Below are 27,435 nucleotides of genomic sequence, written 5' to 3'. Positions count from 1 at the left end.
ATATTCCTGGTGAACTTTGGACCATCACAAGTGTACGTGAGCCAAGAATGCAGGATGCAAACTAATGTGACTGATAGGCTGCGAGATGAATGGTGATTCAAGTATCAGTGCACAGATGGTTCTGATTTGCTGAGTTTTGTAGCTGCTGCAACTGAAGACATAAAATATCCTTCTAGTCATAAATTAGCTCTTTGGAAGCAAAACCTTGGCACCAGAGCTTTACAACCTTCAATTAGTAGGGAAAGAAGTATTTGAATGACTGTGGTATTGACATCTGTAGGCCTGCACAGTAATCATTCCTAATAGAAGAGAATATCTGTTTGAGGGGGTTTTGCATGGCTAATTAACCACCAGTGAGAATATGTAATTTTTTCATGATCTCCTGATTGTCACCTTTCTCTCATGATACAATTAGATTTTATTGTAGCAAGTGCCTCACAAACCAATTGTCAGCACTATTTACGTATTGTGGAAGGCAGAACAAAAGTTCACATTTAATGAAAAGGCACTGGGTTTTGATCTTGGTAATTACAGATACTTAGTTTAGCACTTTATTGACTTTTCTGGTTTTACCCCTTTTTTTTTCTAATTTTAACAAAACCAAAAGCTATTTTGGTGACAGGACTTCTGTGGCTGTGACGGTGACTACTGTGTCCTCACTTATTTGAGAAGTTTTTTTAAGTTTGCACTGTTTTGTGAACTGACTCAGCATCAGGTAGCTGTTAACTGATCTCCAGCTGATCTTGCTGGATCTCTGTTTCACAGGAATCTTTGATTTCTCAGAGTCAGACACTAAATAGTAATTCTGTTTCCTTCTTAAGCCTGGCCTAAGACTCGACAGTCTGTGGCATAAAAGATGATCCCAACCTTGCAGGCTGCAGGAACTGCTGCAGCACTGGCTATTTGCAAGTCACACCCCCCTGGAAAATCCCTGGCTGAGGAGTGTCAGTTATCACCATTCCTGTGCTGCAGGACTCAGTGGGATTGGGTTTGATGGCCAGGAACAGGATCAGAGGGAATGCCTGTGTGTTACTAAATCTTGGCACCTGTCAGCACTTTTTCAGCGAAGTCTGTAATGCCAAGTGTCTCACTTCTTGGAACAGTGAGAGCACCAGGATCGCCTGTGTATTACTGCAGCCTGTTCCTTCAGCCAGTTCTGCTGCTGACATGAGCCAGTTTCCTCTAAACACTCGCTGCAAAACAGCTGCAGAAAGGCAATGTTAGGGTTATTCAAAGGATGTAAGGAGTACTTAAATACAAGTAGAGAGGGCAGCTAACTGAACTCTCTCGAAATTTATTGCTGTTTTCAGAAAATGCAATGTTTCAGTGGCCTGGTGCTCCTGGTGCTGCAGCCCTGACAGTGCTGGATGACAGGTAGGCTCTTCCTACTGCCTGTCTTCATGGCAATGCCTCTAGTGATCCTAGGCCTGACTTTTCATCTCAGCGTTCCCTTTCTCACTCTCCTTTTCTTCACCAAACACTTCTCCCATTGAAGAGACAACCTAGGAATAGTGGGAGCCACTGCATACAAGCCACTGTTTCCTCACTTGTTGCTTGTGAGCAGGATCTGACTCCAGCTGATCTGTCTGGTTGCACCTGTACCAGTTTGGTACACAGGAAATGAGGGGATCTGGGGTTAATTCCCTTCTGAAGAGCAGCAGACACCTGTAACAGAGGATCCTGTAGCACCAGCTCCTTGATGAGGTGGATTGCTACAGAGCAAGGATTTTAGGATATTACTCCCTGTATAGTATCATAATCTAATCTTGAGGTGGTTCTTGGTTCCAATTGCACATCGGAGATAGGTGATAAAAGATTAATTGCATTAATTCTGAAATTTATTTACCACAGTTTTTGGCCCTGAATAAATATTTTCAGCTTTTCCCCCTACAGTGGAAGTGCTGACGTTGTGGCAAAGGGAAAGTGGGGTGAGGCCAGCTCCCTGCTTACTTATCTTGTAGAAATCAGACTAAAAATAATTGCATCAATACCAAGCTGTAATCTCGTTAGGATGAAATACGGTAATTTTTAGGTGTAAAACCACTTATTTTCACTTCTAGTCCTGTTGGAACTTTTAAGTGAAATCTTAAAAGTTTTGCTTTAAGTCCTCTTTGGAAAATGATGCTGTTGTTTAAGGTGTGTATGTACAGTGAAGATCATTATTTTTCTGTGTGAATTCTGGGCTTTTTTCACTGTACAAAATGCTCACTGTTGTTCATCCCAGGTTCGCCTCCCAAAGCCTCCACCAAAACCAGCTCAGAAGAAGGGAAAAAAGCTGGAAGGTGAAGAACCTGCCTGTCAAAACAAAGTGTGTGTGGGAGGGTCAGGCACACAGCTCCTGGGAGAAGAAAAGCCAAGTAAACTGAACAGGAGGCCTCCCAAGGCAGAGCTGCAGCAGGTGAGGATTTGGACCCTGCAGTAGCACCAGATCTCCCTGTTCATTAGCTCCATGTCCAGCTTTTGGGGAGGGCAAGGAAGAATAGGGCTGGAAAAGAGCCAAGGGCTCTGTCACAAACTCCAGGAGCTGGCAGATGCTTGCTGGTTTCCAGTATTCCAAACAGGAACTTGAGGGCCCAGGGGATAAGTGCCAGGAGGGCCTGATCTGCCCCAAACCTGGCGCCTCCAAGTGCCAGATCAGGATCTGGAATAAGTTGAACGTACTGGATTCCTTTCAGCACACAGTTACTGTCTTACCTCAACAGGCTCCCTTGCCCAGGCCTTCCCCAAAACCAGTGCAGCAGAAGGCAAACAGGGACCACGAGGAGCATTCCAGCTGCCTGAGCAGGCCCCACACTCGGGGAACACACCAACAATTCCAGGTGGAAGAGAAGCCACTTAGATTTTACACTACTCGTCAGGAGCCTGAGCACCCAAAAAAGGTGAGGGGTTTGGTGTTACCACAGAACAGTCACAAGTGCCTTGAGAAGGAAAGATCAGCTTTTCTAAGAAGAGTTCCAAAAACCCCTCCAAGAAAGCCTCAACGATGTGTATGCAAACTCGGTGTTCGCCGCGAACACTAAAGGTTTGTGGGTAATTGCCTGTACTATTGGCCTGCTGCCACTGCAGTGTGCAGTGCAGCTGCAGAGCAAAGCCCTGCACTTGGATGCAGATTGTGATTTCCCAACTCATATCCCTTTGTGGACCCTGCTGTTTGCATGGTAGAAAGTAAGTTCAGGAGTTTCCTTCTCTGTGTAGTGGAAAACTTCAGAGTTTTACATCAGAGGATTTTAGCAGTTAACAAACTCACCTTGACTATTATTGGTAATTTAGTGCATAAAAGGGCTGAATGAATAGTTTCAGTCTTACTCTTCAACTGTACAGGAAAAAAAAATGAAAAAATGAATCAGCTTTAGTACAAGTAATGCAGCACCACATCCCTGGCGGTGATCACCCTGTGCTCCTGTTCTCTGGAGCTTTGGTGTATTTTAGTGAGGAGATTGCACCCTGGTTTTCTTTCATAGAAACAAATAACTTGGTTAAATGAGGACAGTTTCTAATGAGCACAAAAATGCAACTTTTAAGGTAGCTTTATGATTAATCCAAAATTCTTTGCTTCAAGCAGTCTGATCATCACTGCCTGGAGACTCCGGTACAAGCTGGGAGAGGGAAGCAGCAAAAGCACAGCTGTACCTGAGAGCACCAGGCAGGACAGTGGTGAGCAGAACCATCCTGGGAGATGTTTTGGCTGCCAGCAGGGGAGATGGAGTCTGACAAGTCAAACACAACTTTTGAACAGGAAAACACTCCAGTGTTACTTCCTAGTCCTCAAATGGTGGAGTTTTTGCAGAAAAGGGACCAATCACTGGGCTGGTGTTTAGATTATATTTGTGTTTGGATTTAGTTTTTCTAATGGAAAAGCTGCTATTCCAGTAGGATTAAACGTGCTGTCTCTATGTAGAACCATTCCGTGGTACTCACTGAATATTCTGCACAATAGGAGGGACTTTAAATGGGTGTCAGGCAACATTTAAGCCATTCAAGTGAGAAACTGGAGAAGGAAAAAAGGCAGGGTTCTCTTAGCTTCATTTTGCAGAATTCCTCTCACATAATTTAGGAGCTTGGTAATGGAAAGCTCTGTAGGAAACCAGAGCTGTCCCTGGTTCTAAGGGACAGTGGAAAAGATTCTTAAGTCTTGGCTAAGTGAGAAGTGGGATGGTGGTGTTTGGGGATCCTTTCAGAGGTGGAGGCTGGCCAAGGACAGCATTGCTGCTGGAGATGTAAAACAGCCCAGGCGCCCCTGGCCAGCCAGAACAAGCCCCACTCTATCAGTTTATGTTCCCTGTGATGGGCAGGAGAAGTTCAGCTTCACTGAAAAAAAAGGCAGAACTTATAGAAATCAAACCAGCAAATTCACACTTAAAATCATGTCTTGAGTGTCCAGGACAAACCTTTATTAGCAGGAACATGGGAAAGACTGAATATATTCAACTTTGTTGGAAACAAGTCAAAGATAAGAATTTTAGCTGTAGATTTCAATAGTATATATAGGTAGGTCTCTTTAGGAGGCGTTTAACTGTGTCTTATGTTACACACTTACCATACAATAGCCATATGCATGCATATTCCAGAGGTAAGCCTCCATAAGAATTGTATTGCTTTCTCTAGGATAACTTAAATACCTCAATGGCATCTTCATTTTTTTGATTCACATCTCACTTAATACTAGCTTTATAATTACAGCTTTTTTTTCCCCTGCAGGAAGACACTGCAAGAGAGCTGCCACCATTTGACCCCTACAGAATACTCTCAGAATGCAGAAAGAAACACAATCACCTTGTAACTGCAGTTCCTCCAGCAGCATCCCCGGCTGGTGCTGACACCACTCGTCCCTCTCTCGCTGTTGTGTTTAGGCTGGCATTTGCTGATGAAACCTACCCCTACACTGCAGCTGTTCTGGTGCTTCTGCTGCTCATTGTACTGTCCTTGTATTGGCTTTGATGTTGCTGCTCCCGTGTCTTCAGTGGGAGTGCACTGGTGTTCCCACTATGCAGTTTTTTCCTAGAGCTTCTTCATTGAAGATTTCAGTGTCAGGGGCTTGAAAAAGAAGTTTTGAATAATCCTGTCAGTACATACCTTGTACAGACAAGTTCTCATCTGCACTCTATAGTTACGGATTCTCTTTTGGATTATTTTTGTTGGAGTTTTTTTTAGCCGAACCTTTTGTTACAGCACCATTAAAAAAGTATTGTTAAATACAATGGAGTGTGATCTTTATTTACTCTGGCACGAGTGTGGGACTGTCTTTATATTGTGTCAGAAAACCTTTAGTTAAACACTGATGCATTAAATGCAGAGGAATTTACAGTTTACTCCAGCAGGTTAATGAGAAGTTAGTAGCCACCAATTCTATTTTGGAAAAGGCATTGTTACCAGCTTTGCCTTCTTCACTCTAATTTAATCCTACTCATTGGATTTCCTTACCTTATTACAATAGGGACATTCACCAAAGATGACATTAAAACTCTGTCTGCTGGTAGGAAGGCCTTGTAGCCACTGCAACACAATGAAATGGGTTAAAAGTCACATTGGTTTCATATCCAATTCAAGAACCACCTATCAATCAGAGTTCAGCTGATGAACACCTGACAGGGTACACTGAAAGTAAGAGGGTGGATCCGTTTCCCAGAGAGCTCATGTAGGAATTGGGGGTGTCAGGACAAGCTGAAGCAGAGTGACTGCCATAATGTTCCTTACAGGTGCTTGCTTCTTTCCAGAATTTAAGTGGACAGTGCTTGTTTTCCAGAATGTGCCAGCTAATGAGCAGTTTGTCCTGCTGGTCACTTTACCTCATAGAGACAGGCCTGGTGGAAGGGCTGCCCGCAGTGAGGATCGTCGCACACTTGGTCGGGTGTGCTGCCATCAAGCCGATAAGCGTAGCAGATGCCACAGTCCTTGGCAAAGTCCTGGAACACAACAGCACAGCTGAAAGGAAGGGATGGGCTGCTAACACACAAACAGGTTCACCTGTGTCTTTGCTTTTGCAGTTTTTGTTAGCTGGAATTACTATTTTTTGCCTTTAATACCTATCTGTTTAGGCCATAATGGCATAGAGTGACACTGGGTTCCAGGTGTGCAAGACTTGACTGGGTTATATTTCACCCCCTCACTGAACTACATCTCATTCAACAAACATTTTCATACTTTTGGCAACTTTTTGTTAATGACAAATCATAGTGGTTAATAATGATTTGACATTAAACACAAACCCTCAGTCAGATCTTAATTTAGAAGCTTCACGAGTGAAAGCAAAGCTTGTAATCCAGTGTTACAGCATTGTCAAAAATTAATTCCCAGTTTGTTTGAAATGCACCAGTATTGGGATGGCCTCTTGTCCCCTCCAAGCAGCTCTACCTAATTAGAACTGAAGTCATCAACATCCATAACAGAATGTTTGGAGTTTCCACATCTCATTAGCTACTCTGGAACTTCCTCTTTTCCTTTTAAAGTGGAGCCTGTTATTAATGGCCTCACTGCTATGAAGGCCACAGGGAAGTGTGCACCTCTAAGCAAAGGTTAACAAGCTCTGACAACTGTTGCTTGAAGTTCAGAAGTCCTTGTGACAATGTATTAATCCAATCACCTCTCTTCTAAGTCTCTAATTGTCCCTGGCTCTTAGAAAGTGACCATTTAAATGTTCCTTGTTCAGCAATAACAACTGATCATTAACCAAAACTAACTTACGCTTTTTTCCAACACGGCACGAGATGGAAAATCAATTTCTAGGAGCTCTCTCAAGTTTCGTAACAAACTGATTTCCGGATCCCTGCGGATGGGAGAGGGGGAGAGAAAAGTCCACAGCGGGAATGGCAAACACCATTTGGGTTTCCAGCCTGCTTTACTGGAGACACTCACCACAAGTGCATGTTGTTGTTGAGTTTAGTTCTCAGCGGGTTCACTGCTGCAAACAACAGACAGGAATCATGGCATCACCCCAGTGAACCTCCCAGGTTTCAGGTAGGGATTGGATGGGAGATCTGAGTCCAGATGAGAGACAAGTGGAATTTGCTGCCTTACCGTGATCTGCTCCAAGGAAATAACACTCTGGCAGCATGTTTGGATGGCGAGGATCTACCTCTACGTTCACTGAGACATTGTTCCCTGCAAGGAGAAAGCAAGGCCATGGGGAAGCTTTGCAGTCAAGGATTTGGAAAAGGAACCATTTTTAAAAGCAGTTTTAAATTGGCTAATTCTGGCTGGGTTTCAGTGGGATAAATAATAACAAAGTTTGGAGGTATCCAAATGATTGTACAAAATATCAGTATATATTAAATATTTACATTTCCACAGACTGTAATTAAAAATAGCAACTGATTAAAAAAACCTGCCAGGCTTGCATTTCTTTTAGACTTGTCTTAAGGTTAACACTTATTCAGAAATAAACCTAATCAACTCAAGCTAGATGACAAAATCCATCCAAAATCTTGGTGAAACTTTAAAGGTAGTAGACGTGTAACTTACTAATTCATCTTTATAGTCAAAAAGAGAAGCCCAAACCCAATACTAAGCAGCAGAAGTCAGTCCCCTCCCCAGCAAACTGCAGGCCTGAGACGACAATGCTGTATTTTTGAAACAGCAAACATTTGGTTTTGCAAGACACCCCACCATCCCTGGAAGGGCTCAGTTCCTCAGGGGGAAGCAGCTCAGTGGTGCTCTGGATCCAGCTCCAAGAGCTCACAGCAAAGTCTCTTCTGAACAAGCCCAGGCGAAGCCCAACCTTTTCTGTAGCTAAAGCTTGTGTTAGGCTTTCCCTCCTGGAAGAGGTGGGAATGAATGAAATCAAAGTTCAGTGGTAGCTGAAGGTCCTCTGTGCCAGACAACAAAGGGCTCAAAGCCCTATCCTGCCTCTGCTCAGCTGCTCCAAGGCTCATTGGGAGGCTTTTCTTCCCTTTTCCTTGGCCTGTGACAAAGGGCAGCAGGACCAGGACAAAGCCCCCCTGACAGCACACAAAGTGGTGTCTGACCCACCTCATTCCAGCCACTTGCTGAACTTTTCCTGTCCTTCCCTCCACTCCCATGGAGTAGCTCCCCTCCAGCTCCTTCCTCCCTTTCTCCTTCCCTCCCTCCCTCCACAGCTGTCATGGACAATGTAGGTTCACTCTGTGTGCTCACATTTCTACAATTTGCTATTGGTGATGTGGACTTCAGCTAAAAATCAGCACATTTCTGACAAAGATAACATCCCCCCACCATTTCCAGCCTCTGACAGTGGCAATTCCAACTTCTTATCTTATACATACCATTACAAAATTCCTTACCCTATGTATATTAAGACCTTAAAATGCCAGACATGAGCATATAAACTGAGGTACATTTTCAGGTGGTTAACAGGGAGGCCTCATTTCCTCTCTTTTATTTCTTTGTCCTTCCCACTTGCCTTCTTTAACCCCCTCTTCTCCCTTTGGACTGCACTGTAATATTCCTTCCCCTCCAGGATAGGATGAATCTAAAGTTTAAAAATCTGGATTTTGTGACTGAGGTAAGGGCTTCACCTAAGCTGATTTTTTACAAATACTGATTTTTCGAGTTACCATGCAAGTGCTCAGCTGTTGACAGTTCCATGTTCATAATTTACAAACACACAAGGTTTTCCTGCAGAAATTTTCATTTATCTGACACCAGAAAGTTGTAATGAATTTCCCAAACAGGATCAGTATTCTGTGGAAAGTTATTTTTTTACAACCCAAAAGAAGAGTTGTGTCTTTAAGTGCTGCCTTTCCTTTCCCAAACTCAAAGAAGCATCTTCTGATGAGACAAGGAAAACAAAACAGCTCCTGGAGTTTTACTTCTCAAATCCACTGTATCCCTCTAAAGCTTTTCCTACCTATTGCAATTCTTCTGGTTGTAGCACTCCGTGTGGGATTTTCTGGCTCAAGCACCCATGTCTTCCCATCAATTTCATCCAGGGCATCCCAGAATTCCTTCAGCGACTCCAGTGCTGCCAGGAACTGATTGTAAATGTCTATTAAGGAGTTCTAAAAAGAAGACATTTAAACAGATTATATAAGAGTTTCCACCAATGGCCCAAGAGAATAATTAAAAAACAATTTTTCATTTAAGGAGTGTTAAAATCCATGTGTGTGTCCCAGTGTATCATGATAGCAAAAACCATGGAATAGCACCTAACATCATCATCATTATCTCAAAATTAAGCAGTACAAAAACAGGTGCTTAAGATCAGTGTTCAAGCCCTGTATATAAGGCAAGAGAAGGAGAAACCATCTAATAAGCAGAGGATTACACGTGGGGGATTTCAATATTTGAGAGTGGATTACACAGAATCAGAAATATCTTTCATTGGACAGGACAATATACAGGACAGCAATGCAAAAGAAATCTTTTGAAATCATCAGTGGGCAAAAAGAAGTCACTATTTCCCCAGGAAAAGACTTCTGCAAGAGCAGAAAACACTTGGTGGTCAAGGGAACTCTTTGCAGGTGCAGATGCCCAGAGAGGGACAGATTTCGGATCTCCTGAGGTCCAAAAGAAGAAGCAAATTAAATGTTCTGTTCTCAGACAGGTATTCTTCTATGAATTAAACAAAATACAGAAGGAATAGTTTCCTTTAATCCACAGTAATTATATTCTTCCTTTCTCACCTGGACAAAGAGCAACAAATTATCTGAGCATTCTCAGATGAAGAAATAGAATTTTTCTATGTAATCACTTTTTATATTTTGTGCATGTGTATTTTAGGAAGAAACGGCGTAGCTTGGAAATAAAATGCTACATTTTTTCCTGCTGTTGTTAAATTATATTAAAGTAGGAAAGCACCTAAGCAGAGAAGTGTGAATTCTGCCAATCTCAAAATGTAACGCTTATTATCTTTAAAAGCATTTTGTTACTTTTATAATACCTGAAGTGATATAATAGTGTCAGTCACTTAACCACATCTTAGAGTATAGTATCTTCATCTTAAGTACTATTATTTCCAGTATTTTAATAATTTTCACACAGTCCTGAAATGTGATCTTTTGTGCTCTGATGACACTTAAATTAATAGCATAATTTTCTGGTACTTGCAACAGTTGCTTTCCATTTTGATTTTTTTACATTTTTCTGTATCACATACAGATAAATCCTCTAATAATCATTTTTATCTTTATCTTCTGGGAATTCAAAGGGTTTCACTAGAAAAAAGAAACATCAAGGGATTATAACCCACAGATAAGTTTTAAAATCCAATTAATTTTAATACTAATTGTAATTTTTCAATGATGTTCCTTAAAAAGGTAGTTAAATCTTTTTTTTTATACACTGTTCATTTGATCTTATTTGCATGCTTCACTGATGTTGCCAGCTGTCTCCTGCTATATACATAAATGCATCTATAGCGATTTAAATACATCACCTGCTTGTCATGCAAACCATGAAAACTTCAAGATTCCTTTTTATTAGATTGACCAACTAATTTTTGGTCACTGCCCAGCACTTTTAGAACAGCCTGAGATCACACTTTTCTTTGGTCTAAATCAGACCAAGACCATTGTTGATTATGTCAAACAGCACAAACTCTTTTTCATGGTTCCCCTTGCACAAAGGAGTTAGAATTTGTGTGAAATATGTCAAACGTCTTTGGAAAATAAGAATTTCATCTTTCAGACTATCAGTGCTGCTCACCCCAACTCTAAAAGCACTCACAAAGCCAAACTGGTTCCTCCATCCTCTAGAAACACACTGGCTCTGATGGGTCCCCAGAAACGGTGGCCCCGATGTCAACTCTGTGTTAACAGACTCCATGGATCCCTCATCCATTTACACCACTGGCTTTGTCCCAGGAAAATCAGATACTCTGGACCTCCCTGTCTCCAAGGGGAACACGCCTTCTCTTCTGCCAGGGAAGTCTCATGTGGTTTCTCAACCTTTTTATTTCCATTTCTATCCTCTGCACCCTCATCTCCACCTCATCATCGGGACCTCCTCATGCCAATACCTTTCTTCCTTCAATTCAAACATTCTCCCAAGTCCAGCCTTATTGCCCATACACCATTTCCTCCAATCAAAGGAATAAGAAGGAATGGGAAAAAATGTCACTCTACTCTTGATTCTTACTTCTAGAGCCACAGAGGCCGGGAAGAATAAAGAGAAAATCTCAAGCCTGTGCCTGCCAAAAAACCAATGAAGCCTTTCAGGAACTTCTAAGAAGTGCTGTAACCTATATGGCTGTTCTGCCAAATTTCAAGCATCTGCTCCAAATCCTGGATGAACTAAATAGTGATCAAATGGCAGTAAACATTCTAATTAAGGTAAATACAGAAAAATTTACTGCAAATCATTTTTCAAACCAAGATAAAAATAAAATCTTTATTCTGAGATTTTTTGGCTAAAATTCTTCCTAACACAAACTTTGCTTATCCAAAATTAAAACACCTGCAAAGCCCCCAGTAGGAAAGGTGAAATAGCCTAAACTAGAGATGCCATTACCTTCTTGCCCTTCATGAATTCATAAATAAAATACAATTTAATAAAGCAAACACTCATCAAACAGAAAAGGGGTCACCTAAAGAATTTATGATTCCTTAGATTTGTTTGGAAACAGTTTCTCATCAGCAGTAGTTTAACGATTCCCCTCTCCTTAACAGAAATTAAGCCAAGACACAAGACTGAAATCTTTATAAAGTGTCTTGCCAACCATCTCCATTTTCTGTATTTACAGCTGGTGTCTGTGAAGTTCCTTTGCCAAGAAAGAAGCACAATTACGATGCTTTTTATTGTGTTTTCATCTAAATAACTGAAAAATAATCTCATTCCCACCACTCCACCTTCTGCACCTTGCATTCCTGTTTCCTTGCCGGCTGCTGCACGACCTCATTAGTCATTAATTTCCACTCTCATGACCTTCATGTAGCCAGCCAGGTGGGCAGTGGTCAGTATGGAAACCTTACCCTGATGTGAGACACCCTGATTCTGCAGAACTGCACTTACAGCATGTGCTAAAATTGGAGACAGCACATTTATCTGGTTCTTTAGAAAAAGGCTATAACAGAAATAAGTAGATGTTCTTGCACTTGTCATTGAGAAGCACTCTGCATTTATTTGGCACTTAGAACAGGAGCAGCAGCAGCAGCATTGCCCTTGGTGCTGATTTCTTACTACTCTAAAACGTCTCCTCTGAGCCAGAATCCACTGGCTGTTGCTGCTCATGCTGTGAGACACCTGCACTGGCTACTGGGCTTGTCATGACGCACAAAACCCCACCATCTTCAGCTTGACATTGTGCAAGTTATAATTATTCATCCAAATGAATATGTCAGAGCAGCAGCAGCAGACCTCTCATCAGAGCAAAAGAAAAATACATCAAAACATTATCAACCCAGCAGGAAGACAGGGACCATAAGGAAAATTACCCATTTTTAATATGGATGCCATAAAGCCGTGTCTATTATTATACGGAAGGGAAAAAAAAAAAAAAAAGAAGAAGGGAAAAAAAACCCAACAACCCCTCAAGTTTAAAATCCATGAGCCTGAAATAGGCAGCAGCACACACGGGGTGGGAAAGAAAAATCAATTACCTGCAATCTATTTATGTTTTCTCTCATAGGAGTTTATATTCTAATGGTGCCATTGCACCAATTTAGTTAAGCCTTGTCAATTTATACTTTAAAGAGGTAATATTAAAAGTTTAAGACCAATTGGTACCAAAACATCATGTTGTTTCACTAGAGAAGAGGTCCAGCATGCTCTTTTTCCCTTTTAGGAACCAAAATTTTCATGCACTTGAGTACCTGCTGAATTCTGCTACCAGTGGTGCTGCAGCATTATTTAAGTTTAATCCATATTTTATCACGGTGTGAGGGCTGCTCGCCGCAGTGATTTCCACGCATTTGGAAAATAAACACAATTTACACAATTACCAAAGCCATTTGTCCCCACAAGTGTTGGGTTCATGTCACCCACGCACACAAGGTCAATTTGCAAAAGCTACTGTATGGCTAAAGCATTTCTGTCTGCTGGTATTTGGTTCAGGATTAGAGCAGGCTCTCTGCAGCTGGAGTTAGTGTCTCACGATTTCAAAAGCGGCTCTTCAGTTACACACAAACACCTTTTGTTCATGTTTTCAAACAGGCCCCAGGTAATTCTAACTGTAAAAAGATTTTAAGCATCAGAGTGTTGTATTTTTAACAGTGGATTTTTCCTTGGATGTAGTGCCAATATCAGTATATCCACCCCCATTTTTAACTTGTCGAAGGCTGCTCCATGTCTTGTTTTTCCAGAACGTTTTATTAAAACACAAGTCCATCTTTAAAATTACTATCAGTAAACACAGAGAAGCAGTCACTGTCAGGGATGTTTGAAATGTTGTTAATTTGAGGCAACAAGAATTGCAAGGCTGTAAAACTAATAAAACACTGTTGAAAGTATGTATTAAGTTTGAGGTTGGAAACAGCACTTGAAATCCCGGCCAGAGTGTAGGGACTCCAGCAGAATTTAAGGGAAAAACATTTATTTAAACTGTTCCAAACCACACCAGAAAATCAAAACCTAAAAATTACATAAATAAATACATTTTTCATTTGCAGTGGTTGATTCTTGCAGTTATTCCCTCTCAATATTAGAGTATCTGAGGTGACACACAGAACCTTGAGCTCTGCAGAAAAATTATATGCCCAGCTTAAACTCATCCTGCTGCAACCTCCCAGCCACGTTCCCTATGTAAATTTAGTATTTATTGCTGGGTAGAAACCTTTATGAGAGAAATACCAGAAGCAATCATTTATGCAAAATCTATTTTCCTGATTCAAAAGAAATTAAATATCAATTATTTGCTACATATACTTCAAATTAACTTGTATCTAAGTGGTCATATTTAAATTCATTTTAAAAAGCACACATGCTGTATTCAGGAAGAAAGGTATATGAAATAATGTGAGAGACCAACAAGAGACAATGTGGTTCTTTACAGTAGCAATATCAGTTAAACTAAGAAATCTGAATTTCATTAAATACTTTCCTGTATGGATTATAACTGGAAAAGTTTTATTAAGTTATGAATACTCTATAGGATAAGAAACTGGGGGAAACTCTATAGGATAACCAACTCCTTTTTTCAGTGTCTGTCAACTTGAAAGGGTGTTTCTTTTCTAGAAGACAATAATTTTTTATACATTTCGTTTCATTTTCACTTTTCCACCATAACTCCTAGAGAATTTTCAGTCATGTAAACAACTTAGAAAAAACTCAACCAGTACAAGCACAGCATGCAAGGAACATCTCATGGCAAGGAAGATATTTAAGGTACTATAATAAGGAATATGGAGTTCAGTGTTATTACATTTTCATGAGCACATACAGAAATAAAATGCACACAGGGAGAAAAGCTGGAGTTAAAAAGCAAACCAAACCCCTTGTTTCCACCCCTCCACTGCATATGTATTTTTTATTAAAAAAAGCTGCCTAGTCCAGCAGTTACCTGTGGCATCCAGGAAACAGCAAAAGGAACAGGAAAATCCACAAGGCAATCTGGTGGTTCTGTAGGATACTGAGGGAGGGAAAGGAAATACAGTTTTTCTGGGTTTTTTTTCTTAGTGATTTAAAGTCAGACTGATACTCAGCTGCCAAATTTAATAACAAAATATGAGCACTTCAAGCATCTTGAGAACTTGGCTCTGAGAGGAAACAGTATGTAAAGCATTTTCAGGAATAGTTATGAGTGTTAATTATCATTTAAAGAAGAAAGCTACATGTAAATGTTTTCTATATCAGTATTTAGTAAAGGCAGGAGAATCACAATTTTCTGTGTTCAGTGGTCACAGAGGCACATTAAAGAAACCGTAAGACACAAAGCATGAAATATTTTTTAAAAATTTCTCCTCAATTACACATACTGGATAGCAAAGTTTAAAAATCAAACAACCTTTCCATGAGTCAAGAGCTAATTTTCATTTGAGTGAAACTATTTGTTTTGATTGGCAACATTTTGTGCTTTGAAACTGAAAGTAATCTAGAGTACAGAACTATTTAGAAAGAGATGAGTGAACATAGACCCAAAATTAAAACAAACCCTCATTCCAAATTAAGAGACATCAATAAGAAAAATTTTTAAAAGGGCTGTATTAAAAAAAAATGAAGCTATAAAAGGTTTTCTAACTCCATGACACCTTCAGTTATTACAGTTACAATCAAAAGTGTATGTCAGAAATCATCCTATTATTCTTGAGGACCATTTAAGCAATTATTAAATACAACATTTATGTTGGTTTTCTGAGCATGCAGCTAACTTTATCTAGAGAAAGCATTTTCATACCCCTTGCCAGATCATTCAGATAATTACCAAAGTGTCTTAATTACTACACAACAGGCAAATCCTTGCAGTGGCCTATTTGAAGCCTTGGGGTCTGAAATGCTCCTGCACTGATCTCAATCAAAGAAACAGCATAACAAAAATAAACACACTTTTATTAAAGCAGGTTATCAAAAGAAATGCCTTCCCAAAAAATACTTCAGCCAAGTCTTTCCAAATGTAGTGGCTGCGTGTATGAAGGCAAATCAAATCCCCATGTCACCAAAACAATGTTTCACACACAAATTTTGTCTGGCAAGTTTAAATGCCAGACATGGCTTAAAAAGGACAAGCAATTGATCCTTCATCATAACAAACAGTTGAAAACAAAATGAAAAAAAAGAAAAAAAGATGATTACTTGTTAAATCAGACAAGACTGATAATCTCATCTTTTAATTTTGTACATCTTTTGTTGTTAGATGGTGCTTTCTTCTGCTATGAGGAATATTCAGCTATTTTATTGCTTTAAGAAAACCACACAAGTTTGTACAAGGACAGAAAATTGGAATCTCCATTCCCTCAGGACAATGCAAAGTTAAGGCTGAACAGAACCAGCCAATGCACAAGCGTCATTGTTTGACCATGGGAGCTGCTTGGGAAAAATGAATATTGCACTGTAATTTTTTCTGCATTTTTATACTTTCAAACAGTTAAAATGCTTTACTTCTGTTGTCCTAAGAGCAAGAAAACCTTAGGGCAACAGGCTGCATGTAATTTCTGGTGTCATACAAAGTATTGTATTTATCCCTTATAAACAACACAACCTGGTTCCTCTCCTTGCACATTAAATAGACCATAATTGTACTTCCTGATGGATTTTTTCCATCAGTGTATTTAATAATGGACTGACTAGCAAATTAATTATGCACTCATTACTCGCTGCACATAGAACAGTTTTACTCTTTTTAAAATCCACTTGAGCAACTCATTCCCAAACAGTATTCTTCCCCTCCTTTTCCCCCTCAAAGGTAAAGCTTGTTCATGTTATGTAAGACTAGAAAGCTCCTGGTTTCTAAAGGAATATAGGATGCCTGTGAAGGTGGGATTTAATCTTACAATACTGTGCCAACGCCTCATGCTTTCAAGATTATAACTCCAAATGATGGACCACAGATAGTCCCAAACAACAACACTCAGACACTTTTAGATCCCTTTCTCCCTCGACTGATTTTCTGAAGACAACAGTTATTGCCATGCAATTGTCACCACACAGCCTGGATATCCACAGTCTCTGATGAGAGATTTATGCCTTGAAACGAGACATTCTATGAAGAAACATTGCAATTTGAGTTCAGTGATAAGTACCAGGAAGAATTAAAATTTTTCTGTTTCTGCAAATGCCATGGGTTTGATTTGCAAGTACTGTCAAAATTAGACATTTATTTAGACTAAAAAGAAATAATTTTTCTGACTGACTTCAGTTTTTCATAAATCTCTACATCTCTGACTTTAACAGTAAGACTTGTTAATAACCAACCCAACATCCTCTAATTCTTGTTCTATGCACAGTCTCTGGACAGAGTGATAATGAAGGAAAGTCTCCCAGATGGCTTTGTCTGTAATCCAGTAAAATGAGTGCAATATCAAAGTGTTTTTCATGTGGTGCAGAGTTGCATCTTACAGATAACCATAATCCAGTATTAATTTTAAATATAGTTAGTCTGAAAACTCTCCAAAAAATTTTTTTAACTGCCCTATTACCTTGCAGAACAGACGTAGCAGCAAACAAAACAACACTCTAAAATCCTAACGAATTAAGAAAATTTGTTTTATTTCAAGGAAGCCTCAAGGTATTTTGTCCCACATCAATTTACCTTTGCATTTAACTTGAGAGTGATGAGATGCTGTCGACCACACGAGTCTTCAGCTTTTAACCTGACTGTGGTCAGCCCAGTGTCCACATAGGCCACTCTGGAAGAGAAAAGAAAACTCTTAGAGCCCTGCAAGAAGTGCAGATTGAAAGGTTTGCAATACTCTGATTAGTCTGTTACAAATATTAATCAGAGGAAGTCCTATATGCCAAGCATTTCTGCTGCTCCAGATTTACTGCTGTTAATACACCAGCCTAGTGCTTAATGCAGTCATATATCTCTGGGTTATTTACAACGTGTGTCAGGGCTCACGCTGTGGTCAGTGAGCACCGTGTTGCAGTTTTCCATCACTGGAACCTTTGACACACACAGCATGTTCCTGTCAGCCTCTACTTATGTACACATTAAACTTCCTGTCAAATCTTTGATCCATTTCTGCACTTTCTTACTCTATGAGACTTTTATGCTCTTGATTTGCTTTTCTCTTCAATGAAGTTCTCTTTTATTATCAATACTATTATTGTGGGAAATTCAGTGCATATTGGTTCATATTCTGAAATTGATTTTCTGCAGAAAATAGTACCCAAACAGGTACAAAATGAGTTATTTATGATGATTTGCCTCCATTTCATGACAGTTTTACACTGTATTCATGCACCTGAGCAAGCAGAAAGCACATACTAAATGTGAATAAGTTTTAAAACTTCTGACATAATCACTGCCTCTTAGCTTAAGATGGCACTGGTGCATGCCTCCCACCACAATGAAGATGGATACAATTGTAAAATATACTGTTCTCTAAAGATGGATTTTGCTTAGTAGCTTCAACAATCGCCAAAAAGGTTCAAACTTCCCCATATATTTACCAGTAAACCGGGCATGTGGATATTTTGGCATTTTTACTATGTCATTCCTGTGTAAAGATAAAAAGCAGTCCAAGATAATTGCACGACTTATCACCCAGACTGATGGAAAGGCCTAACAGAGTTCAGAGAGAGCATCTGCTTGCTGGCCTAAGTAACATTTATTTTTTTAAACCATTACATACTAGAAAAAGTCACGTGGTTCTCTCAAGTGAAACTGGCAACAGAGTTGTAGAGGCTTTTGGAAGAAAAAGTAGATGTACACCAAAGGGTGGCACATCCCTAGGAAGGAAGTGAAAAAAAGAAAATTACCTACATAAATGAAATAGCCTCAATATGAGGGAACTGAAAAATACAGATAGGGGTAGTAAGAAGGGAGAGAGAGAGATTATTTCATGTTTAATGCTGATTAATGCAACATTAAAGAGACCTGCAGATTTCTGGGAGTATTTCTCCACAACAGCTGAAAGAAAGACAAGTCTTGATGAAAGTATAATTCAACTGAAGTCCATTAAACTTGATATACTTAGAAAGAATTAGAGCATTCCTCCTCTAATTGGGGGAAAAAAAATCATTACTCCTGCTTTGCTCCAACTTTACCTCAAAAATGTGTCAGTTTTGTAAAGGTGAGAAACTACCTCTATACCACCCCTCCATCTACTGCTTCCTGGGCTGGGGAATTCCTAGAGCAGCAGCTAAGGCACTGCATGGATACTGCAGTGAAACATGCAGCAGTGTCCACACCAAAGCACAACTGGTGCCTGCAGCACTATGCTGGGAGGTTCCATACCAAAGGAGAACAGAAAAACTAAAGGAATGCTGCCAAGGTGTCTGGGATCTTAAATTACCTGTTCTGACATTCACTTTGTTTGGACCACTTCAATCTTGATTTATAAGAAAAGTATGGATTATTTTAGTTTAAAATCACATATTTGTATAAACACATAAGGAATTGTAGGTGATATTTCACTTCTACAGACTTTTATTCCTCTGTAGGCTCCATCATTTTATCACCACAACAAAAAAACGGAATCAGCATAAAGATGGAAAGCCTTAGGAAAATCTCTGAAGTCCAGCATGACACACAAATGACTGAGAGCACAGGCCCAGGCAGGATTCTCTGGAAATGGAGAAGGCAAGAGGAGAAGATACTTTCTATGAAAAAAATGGGAAAATATCAAGCAGAAGAGCTTTGAGATTTGAAAGACCACGGACTTAAGAGATACTGGCAGCCTTTATGAATCCTCATGAGGGTGATAAGAGTCCTACATGTGTTTTATAGATGATAATTTGCCTTCCCAAGACACTGTCACTGAATCAACCAGCTTGATTAAGAGATAGTATTAGAAGAGCCTTTCCTGTAACTTTACTCCTGCAGGTGTATCTCTCTTTCCCACCCATATCCTTCCATTTTTCAGTAGGATTTGGGTGCAGTCAGCTTCCAGCATGACCCCAAACCTGCTAGAAACGAGTAAATCTGGGGTACACAACAAACAAGGGGTTTTCCTAAGAAAAATCCTGCTAAATAAAGCTGGAGGCTGCTCAAGGCCTGAGCAGTGATGGCTCCTCACTGCCAGCACCAAACCAAGGGAGTTCTGCCTTTCAGCATCATTGCAGGAGGTTCTTCACTGACACGCAAAGAAGCATCACCTATAACTCAAAATCAGTCTCAGTTAAGAGGCTTTCTTAGAGAGTCCCTTTAGTGTTAAAAGCACTCTAAAATCAGAGGTGTGACTCGCTAAGGGACTTCAAATTGCCTATCTAGGTTATTCTCCTTCCAAGTCAGAGTAAACCCGATGTGATTTTTCCTATGTGCAGCATAGTCCTTTGATTAATGAATGACTTCCCCAAACCTTTTTCAAGATTTTGGGGGTTTGGAGTTTTTTTGTTTGTTTTGTTTGGTTGGTGTTTTGTTTTTTATCCATTTTGGGAGAGCAAGCATAATTGGAAATTTGTTTCCCACGTGTTTAAGAAATTTTAACTAATATTCTGAGATGTGAGCCTGTGAAATTTAAATAGAGTATGGCCCAATTACATATTAACAACGGCAACCACTGACAAAAACTTCAGCTGGTTTCACAAGGGTGTTTTAAATCTTAAAATAAAAGTGGGCCTTCAAAGCAAATTCCCACTTAATGTTAATCACATGTCGTTCATATATATAGAAATCAGGTGGAAAACTCAAAACTGTTCTTACACCTAAGGCTTCTATATTTCATTTAACAAAATACACATTTGCTAAAGGTTTGGATTGAGAGTTTTCCAAATCTCCCCTCCACTCATGCATTTTTTTTGGGTAGATTTACTTTTCTGTGGACTAAATATTAAATTCCTGTAAGAAGATCCTTGTGCTGTAAACAGCAGGTTCTTTAAAAATTATTATTCTAATTCTGAAAAAGTATGAAATGTTTTTTGAAAGCATAAAGGTACACAATGATCAACCATAATCTATAGGAATAGTCACAACCAGCTGTACAAAGCTTAGTAGTGTATCACCTTTCAGCTCAGTTATTTGAGACAGAAAATATCCCTTCAGTTGACACAGGTTTGTTGGGTTCTTTTAATTTAAAAACAAAGCAAAATCAGTTTCTGAATAGGGTAAATGAACAGAACAAGTACATTTGATATGTTCAACTCACAAATACAAAAGAGGAACAGATATTCTAAAGACGATGTTTGTTAAGAACTAAAATAATCATACTTATTCCAGCCCAGTATTTCTAGATCTCTGACAAGACAGGAGTAGTATTCTGGAGGCCGTGGTATGTGCAGGTCTTGTGTGTTCTTTAAAGCAATTTCCTGTTTAAAAGAACATTAAAAACATCGTTAAGAGCAATTTCAATATTTTTGCATCTATTTAGCCATGTGATTTTTTGCAATTCATTTGAAAATATTAAGCTTATGTAAAATTAACTGTACACTGCATTTGTTTTGTTATAGCCTCCAGCTAAAGCAGACAAAGAAGCTGTTTGGTAAATTACTTCAGATACTGGTAATGAAAACATCTGCAATTTAAAAAAACCCCACAGATGTTGACAACGGAGTCTTCAGATGCAAATATCAAATGTGCCTCTTTTTCAGCTAATAAATTTGAAGTCAAGCATCTTGACTGAAAGAACATTTCAAAAGAAGGTTCTATTAAGCCCACAGCTGTCTCCTGGGCTCCACTGCCACAAAGACAACACATCTATGAAATCTCCCATATTTTATATATATATAAACTTTATATAGCAATCAAAAAACAAAATCCATTTCTCAGTTGTAACATCACATGATCCCTTAGAGCAAGTTTTGGTACAGACACTCATCAAGCATGTAGTAACGTCTCAAAAAGAAGTTTTTATCAAGAAGTTAATGTTACTGTGAAAAATAAGCCCAAACCATGTGTTTCAGTTGCGTTGTGCTACACGTTCTTTAAAAGTGCATTTAAGCTAAAATTATGCTTACAGAACACATAAATTTATGACATTTAGAATAAAAGTATTAATAATTTAAAATAAAATATAAATTTATGGGAAAATATAATCTATAATAAGACAAGTTTAACAATCATTTCTGCCCAGTTCTCCCACACCACCTTCTGTGTTTTCACTCTCTGCACTAACTGAGGATCACTATTTTGCTATTTTGAATGAATTAGACACTCACTGCATTCTCATTTTCTGAGTGCCTGTGTATGTAGGCAAATAGATTGAAATAACTATTGTGCAATATTCCAAAACAGATATTCTTATTCAGGCCTATTCCAAGCATAGCAGAGCAGCAGTGTAATACCAGGAGGAACTTCTGCTGTTGTTCTGAAGAATACTTCCTGTGTTTTATTCCTAGAGTTAAGTAGGTTGGGTGAAGTATTCATCAGCAAGAATGCTCATAGAACAATGTCTTACTAAGAGATAAGAATTGCCAGTTTCAAGTTTTTTAAAGGGTTTGCTACTCTTCAACCCCAGACTTGAAAAACTTTTAAAAGAAGAATAAACAGCAGCCTCTGAACTATTAGGGAAAAAAAAGCTTTCTGCTTTTATTTGTCAAATTGTCAGACAGGTGAAAGCACCTTCAGCAATCCACTGACTCTGCAACCCTTTGTATGATTACAAGCCTGCTTTAGCATCTGGACAATAACAGGAATTCCAAGAAAATCACTGTAAAGAGGATGGCTCTACACTGAGATTCCTTGCTGGGATCTTAAATTTTTGCAGCACTCCAACTTCCGGAGAAACAGTCACTTAAAATCCTAAAGAATATTTATGCAGCTATTACATGAACAGCATACATTCAAAATCAGCTTTTCTTAAAAAACCCCAGCCATAAATCTATGGAACAGTAACCTGTAAAAAACTGAAAGTGAAACCCAAAGCTCTGAGAACATCCCATGTGCCACACATATATTCTGCCACTCACCAAAACAGTTTTCAGCTCCACCATAAAGCTGACAAGATCTGGGCAGCTGTGCAGCCTCTGAAGGAAAGACAGGATTAGTTAATCTTCTGTAACTCATAACTTCTGGTGGTTCAGTTCAAGTGTTTTTCTGGTATTGTATTGTCAAACCAAACATTAAAAAGACCAAGTGTATATACTTTTCAATTACAGAAGAGAACTCCCAGGAAACTTTACTGATAAGGAACCATCCCCTCGGTCACACCACATGACATCACTCATTTATATATTTATGAATCCGGTCCATGAGATACAGTGTCTCAACCAACACATGTGGCAAAGACCCCTCCTTAGAAACAAAGTATTCTAAGGCTGCTGTATCCTCACTCCAAAGCTTCCTTTGGATACTGAGATACAATTTAGATCCCAAGAATGAACTAAGTCTCTCAAGAATTAATGTGAATTCTCTTCTTTGCATTATGAACAACTTTTAAAAAAGTAAATATGCTAAAAGAAAAGGCAAAATCTGTTTCCAATTGAGAGAGTAAAGAAAAATTCCAGTAAAATGTCATCAGTCATTTATTAAAAATTGTTCTAGCCTGATCTCCAAAAAAAGAATAAAGGCTGAATAAAAATAATTATTTACTAAATTCTATCCATTTCTCATTATATTTACTTGTAAAACCTCAGGCATTTAAAAATAAATCTTGGCTACAATGAAAGGAGGGTTCTTTAACCCTTTAAGAACAGGTGTATGAGCACAAGCTTTTCAGAATCATGAACAAAGATTTAAGAATGTTTAGTAACAATATTAAAATAAGTGGTTTTAAACTTGTATACCTGCTTTAAAATGTGCCGATATCCGTGCAGGATCTTCTTCAGATGCCAGCTGCACTCTATCCTAGACAGTGTTTTGTACAAGTTTTAAATGCCCAGTACATGATTTTTAAAAGACAGCAGAAAGCCTTCTACAGCAAAAGCACAACAGCTTTTCTTGGAAAAAAACAAAGGAAGGAAACAGTACTTCAAAACTTCTTTGAGTTCCATGTTCAAAGTTACTTAAAACTTCCAAATGTCACTATGCTGAAGCCCATTAAAAATTAAGCATTTACCTGCAAAAAGCCTGCTCTGTGCTGAAAACAACAACATAACTCTTGCGAGCAAGTGTGACTTCATAAAATTCACTAATATTTAAAAGTGATAACCTGAAAATGTCAAAGTTACCTGTAATGCAGTTTTAATTACCCAACCCAGAATGTAATAAAGCTATGGAATATCACATCTGCTCCCAGTTTGGGGTGGGCTGGCCTAGGCAGAATTATGGAACACAAAGTTAAAGGCTCATCCACATATGTGGATTAGCCCCTTTCACCCCACTTCCCACAGATTGCTGGGATAAATACAGGAATAAGAAAAGAGCTTTCAAAGAAAAGTTGGGTAATACAAATTACTACACAGAAACAGCGAACAGAAAATGAAGTTAAAAAGCTCGGTTAACCATCAAGTACATAATTGCCTAAATTTACAACTTTGCACTGAATTTTCTGTTTCCCAAATGGTGACATATAAATGATCTATAAATTATATAAAAAATATAATATTTTCCCAAGTACATTGCTTCATATATATAAATACAACCAATTAATTACAACATGTTTCAAAGTTAATTAACAACAAAATATTTTGATATAGGCAATGCTTATTGTCAGCATTTATTAACACTGATGCTGTGCAATTTTGTTGCAAGGTTAAGCTAAAACCAGTGAGAATTAATTAGTAACACTGATATTGAAAAAAAAAACCCCAATAATTCATTTTCATATCCATTATTGCTTTTATCAAAACAAACTTTGCTACATCAGACTCAGAAATTGCTGTCATAAAACTCTCTTACCTTGCATTTTTCAGTTGAAAATCCACCGGTACCAGTATCCTGATGTGGAAGTCTCTACCCTTGAAAAGAAGTATTTAGTTAATAGGCGAATCAGAAAATAAAAATATTAAGACACTTGTGGGAATGGTTCCCCATCAGATCGGCTACTAAGAAAGAAACTTTGTCTTTTCTGTCTTTCAGGAATATTATTCAGAATCTCTTTCCTTAGGGATAAAAAGCAGCATCAGTGACAGGTACAAATAATGTTGATCTTAATTCTGAAGTTGAAATACTCTTGACCTTTAATTCACAATATTCAGTAAAAACTCTTCCATACATCACATTTCATAAAGAAAACATAACACCTTTCAGGAGAAAAATAAACATTATCCAAATCTGGACAAGACTAAAACACATAATTTAATCCAAGTCATGCTACTGCACAAGAAAGTCTGTCTTTAACTCCAGTAGAAGTCAAAACAGACGCTTATCATCAAAGTAACTACACTAAAAAGAACCTTGGGCACTAATCCACAGCACATTTCAGCAGAGTTTTACCAACTGTAAACAAAAACAGTCCCAAGTATATAAATTGAATTTTTTTTCCTGTTAGTGCAATCCACATGGGGCAGCTTCAAAATCCCACCTACTTGTATTTTCAGCCCTTACTGAGGTCCTCCTTCTACTTTCTTATGAGATGATCAAAATAGAACTGAAATGAAGAAAGTCTGTGAAGCCGTGAAGCAAACGGGGCAGATAACTTATCTTAAAGCTTTTATTCCAGACCCCATCCCAGCTCAGCACACCTTGAAGTAGGCAGCACTGGTCCCCAGCACAAGCAAGGCATGGACATACTGGAGTTAGTCCAGGGAGGAGCTCTGAAGGTGATCAAGAGCTCAAAGCATCTCTCATGCCAGGAGAGTCTGAGGAAGCTGGGACTGTTTAGTCTAGAGAAAAGGATCAGGGAAGGACTATAAAAAGTACAGCCCGATCTGACAGAAATACAGGAAATACCACCTAAACGGAATGAAAAAACCCCTCATTAATAGTGAAGGGGGGTCAGAGAATGGAACAGGCCATCTAAGAGGTTGCACACTCTCCATGCATGGAGATATTCACAACCCAATTGCAAATGGTCTAAAGCAACCTAGTCCCTTTCAATCTCAATGTCAACTACATTTTTGACAAAGCTAGTGGACACAGCCCATGTCTTTTGCCTTCTACTTAGCAGAATAAAGTCCCACGCTATTTCTAGATTAGAATACACCCGTTCAGAGCTCTATGTATGTGATATTTTAAAGAGCCACAGCTGCACAGTGTCAGCGATGGCAAAGCTGGGTTGGGAGCATCGCCTCAGGCGATGTTCTGCCCCCTGCACCGCGCCTTCCTCATCCCGAGGGACGATGCAGCCGCTTCAGCTGAAGCTTCACAACTAAATGGAAGGACACACCCACCATCAGTCATTTATGTCAACTTTTACCACAGGCCACGAACGCGGGCACATTCAACCTTGCCCCCAAACCACTTTTGCCAGCACAACTAACCCAGCCCAGAAGTTAGCAGGAAGCCATTCCTTGGGCAAACCCGCGGGACGGCGGCGGGATCCCTCAGAGCAGGGAAACGGCATTCCCTAATTCACATTCCCGGTGGCTGAGTCAGGAACCCCGGCAAGGCGGGAAGCGCTTCCCCCTCAGACCCAGCCGCGGCACAGCGGGAAGCGGTCCCTCCCCAGACCCTGCAGGGCGGGAAGCATCCCCCCCCCCCCCCCCTCCGCCTCGGAGTAAGGTCCGCCGGCCAAACGACGCCCGGGCCGCGGTACCTGGGCGGTGACAAAGCCCTCGTAGGCGGTGCCGTGGCGGTCCTGAGGCAGCAGCAGCGGGCAGTGCCGCAGCAGACCCCGCGCTCCCGCCATGTTCCCGCCCGGCGCCGCCGCCGCAGTTCGAACGCGAAGCCCCGCCCCCGCCGGCGGGCGGCGCACGCGCCTGAGGGGAAGGGCGGGAGAGGCGGGCTCGTGAGGGGCGGCGCGCGACGCTGAGGCGGGCGCGCACCTGAGGGGAGAAGCGCGCCCGAGAGAAGCGCACTCGAGGAGAGGACCACACCTGAGGGGAGAGTACACCTGAGAGGAGGGTTGTGTCGCTGAGGGGAGCGCACCCAAGCAGAGGAGCACACGTGAGGGGGGAGCACACGTGTGGGGAGGGGAGAGCACCTGAGGGGAGGGTTGTGTCGTTGAGGGGAGCACACCTGAGGTGAGGGTTGTGTCGATGAGGGGAGCACACCTGAGGTGAGGGTTGTGTCGCTGAAGGGAGTACACTCGAGGAGGGGGAAGCTCACCTGAGGGGAGGAACGCACCTGAGGGGTGAGGTGCGTGCCACTGAGGGAAGCGCACCTATGGAGAGGAGAACACCTGAGGGGAGGAGCGCACCGCGCTGAGGGATGCGCACCCTCGGGGGAGGCGCGCGCGTCTCGAAGGCGGGAAACTCTGAGGGAGACGCCCCGCGGCTTCCAGAGCTCTGGAGGAGCAGCTTCCAGAATCCCAAGGAGCAGCCCTGGCTTCTCCACAGCAAGGAGGGGCTCCCTCTACTTTGGGGAGCGGCTTTTCCAGAGCGCTGAAGGAGCACGGCTTCTCTAGAGCAGAAACGGGGTTTCCTTGCTCTTCAGCACGTCGTGAGGGGACTGGATTGAGTAAGGACTAGCTATTAAGTAAGGATAACTATTAAGTAAGGCTCAGCTGACTGTGTCATGGAGATTTTCTTGCCACCCGGGCCCAGGGTTACTCGATTTATGCATTCTTTTCTAGGAGTCACTAGAAAAGTTCCTGCTATAACGCTTTTAGGGTCATGAAAGCCCTCCTGCCCTCTCACACAGGTGTTGGGATAAAACCTTCCTCTCTTTTCTGGGCGGGTTGCTGCCAGAACCTGACAGCCGCAGTATGTGGGAAAGCAGCAGGAGAGAAACTTCAAGCTTGGGGGCTTTTTGCATATGTTTCAGAAGGCATTAAAACTTTGCATATCGCTGAGGCTGAGCATCATGCAAGACTCAATTTCTACCCAAATAGGCATGTTTAAGAAAGAAAACACAGCTTTTTGCCTAATTAGATATATTTGAGGAAGAAAATACAGTTTTATGAAGAGATAGGTGACTCACTGCAGTCACCTTGGAGGTGTGTGGCACAAGCAACTATACCTGTGAGACAGGAGGTGGGTTGAAAGAAATGAAGAAAACAGTACAAATGTTTA

The 27,435-nt window shown here is 40.3% G+C and overlaps 2 protein-coding genes across 5 annotated transcripts in view; one reads left to right on the top strand and one right to left on the bottom strand.

Annotated features, from left to right (window-relative positions):
- The window catches only part of VRK2 (VRK serine/threonine kinase 2), a 37,395-nt gene extending 32,197 nt beyond the window's left edge, over positions 1-5,198 (top strand). For 2 of the 4 annotated variants that reach the window (XM_032103776.1, XM_032103777.1), the window contains exons 12-14: positions 2,225-2,398; positions 2,703-2,879; positions 4,699-5,198. In XM_032103776.1, the coding sequence (XP_031959667.1) occupies positions 2,225-2,398; positions 2,703-2,879; positions 4,699-4,938 (591 nt within the window). In that variant the 3' untranslated portion in view covers positions 4,939-5,198. Of the gene's footprint in view, positions 1-2,224; positions 2,399-2,702; positions 2,880-3,559; positions 3,655-4,698 lie in introns of all 4 variants that reach the window. The other 2 variants (XM_032103779.1, XM_032103778.1) reach the window with 2 other exon arrangements.
- FANCL (FA complementation group L) lies at positions 4,363-26,152 on the bottom strand. Its single transcript, XM_032103781.1, has 14 exons — positions 26,019-26,152; positions 24,221-24,279; positions 23,167-23,227; positions 22,351-22,407; positions 20,654-20,751; positions 17,093-17,189; positions 14,408-14,476; positions 8,822-8,972; positions 7,015-7,098; positions 6,853-6,898; positions 6,682-6,763; positions 5,787-5,903; positions 5,422-5,493; positions 4,363-5,034 (listed from the first exon to the last, which is right to left on the bottom strand). The coding sequence occupies exons 1-14, from the start codon at positions 26,109-26,111 to the stop codon at positions 4,999-5,001; spliced, it is 1,122 nt and encodes a 373-aa protein (XP_031959672.1). The 5' UTR covers positions 26,112-26,152; the 3' UTR covers positions 4,363-4,998.
- Positions 26,153-27,435: the final 1,283 nt, after the last annotated feature.

Source organism: Corvus moneduloides, chromosome 3 (assembly GCF_009650955.1).
Source record: "Corvus moneduloides isolate bCorMon1 chromosome 3, bCorMon1.pri, whole genome shotgun sequence".
NCBI classification, from domain to species: Eukaryota; Metazoa; Chordata; class Aves; order Passeriformes; family Corvidae; genus Corvus; species Corvus moneduloides.
This window is presented reverse-complemented; position numbering and strand designations above follow the sequence as displayed.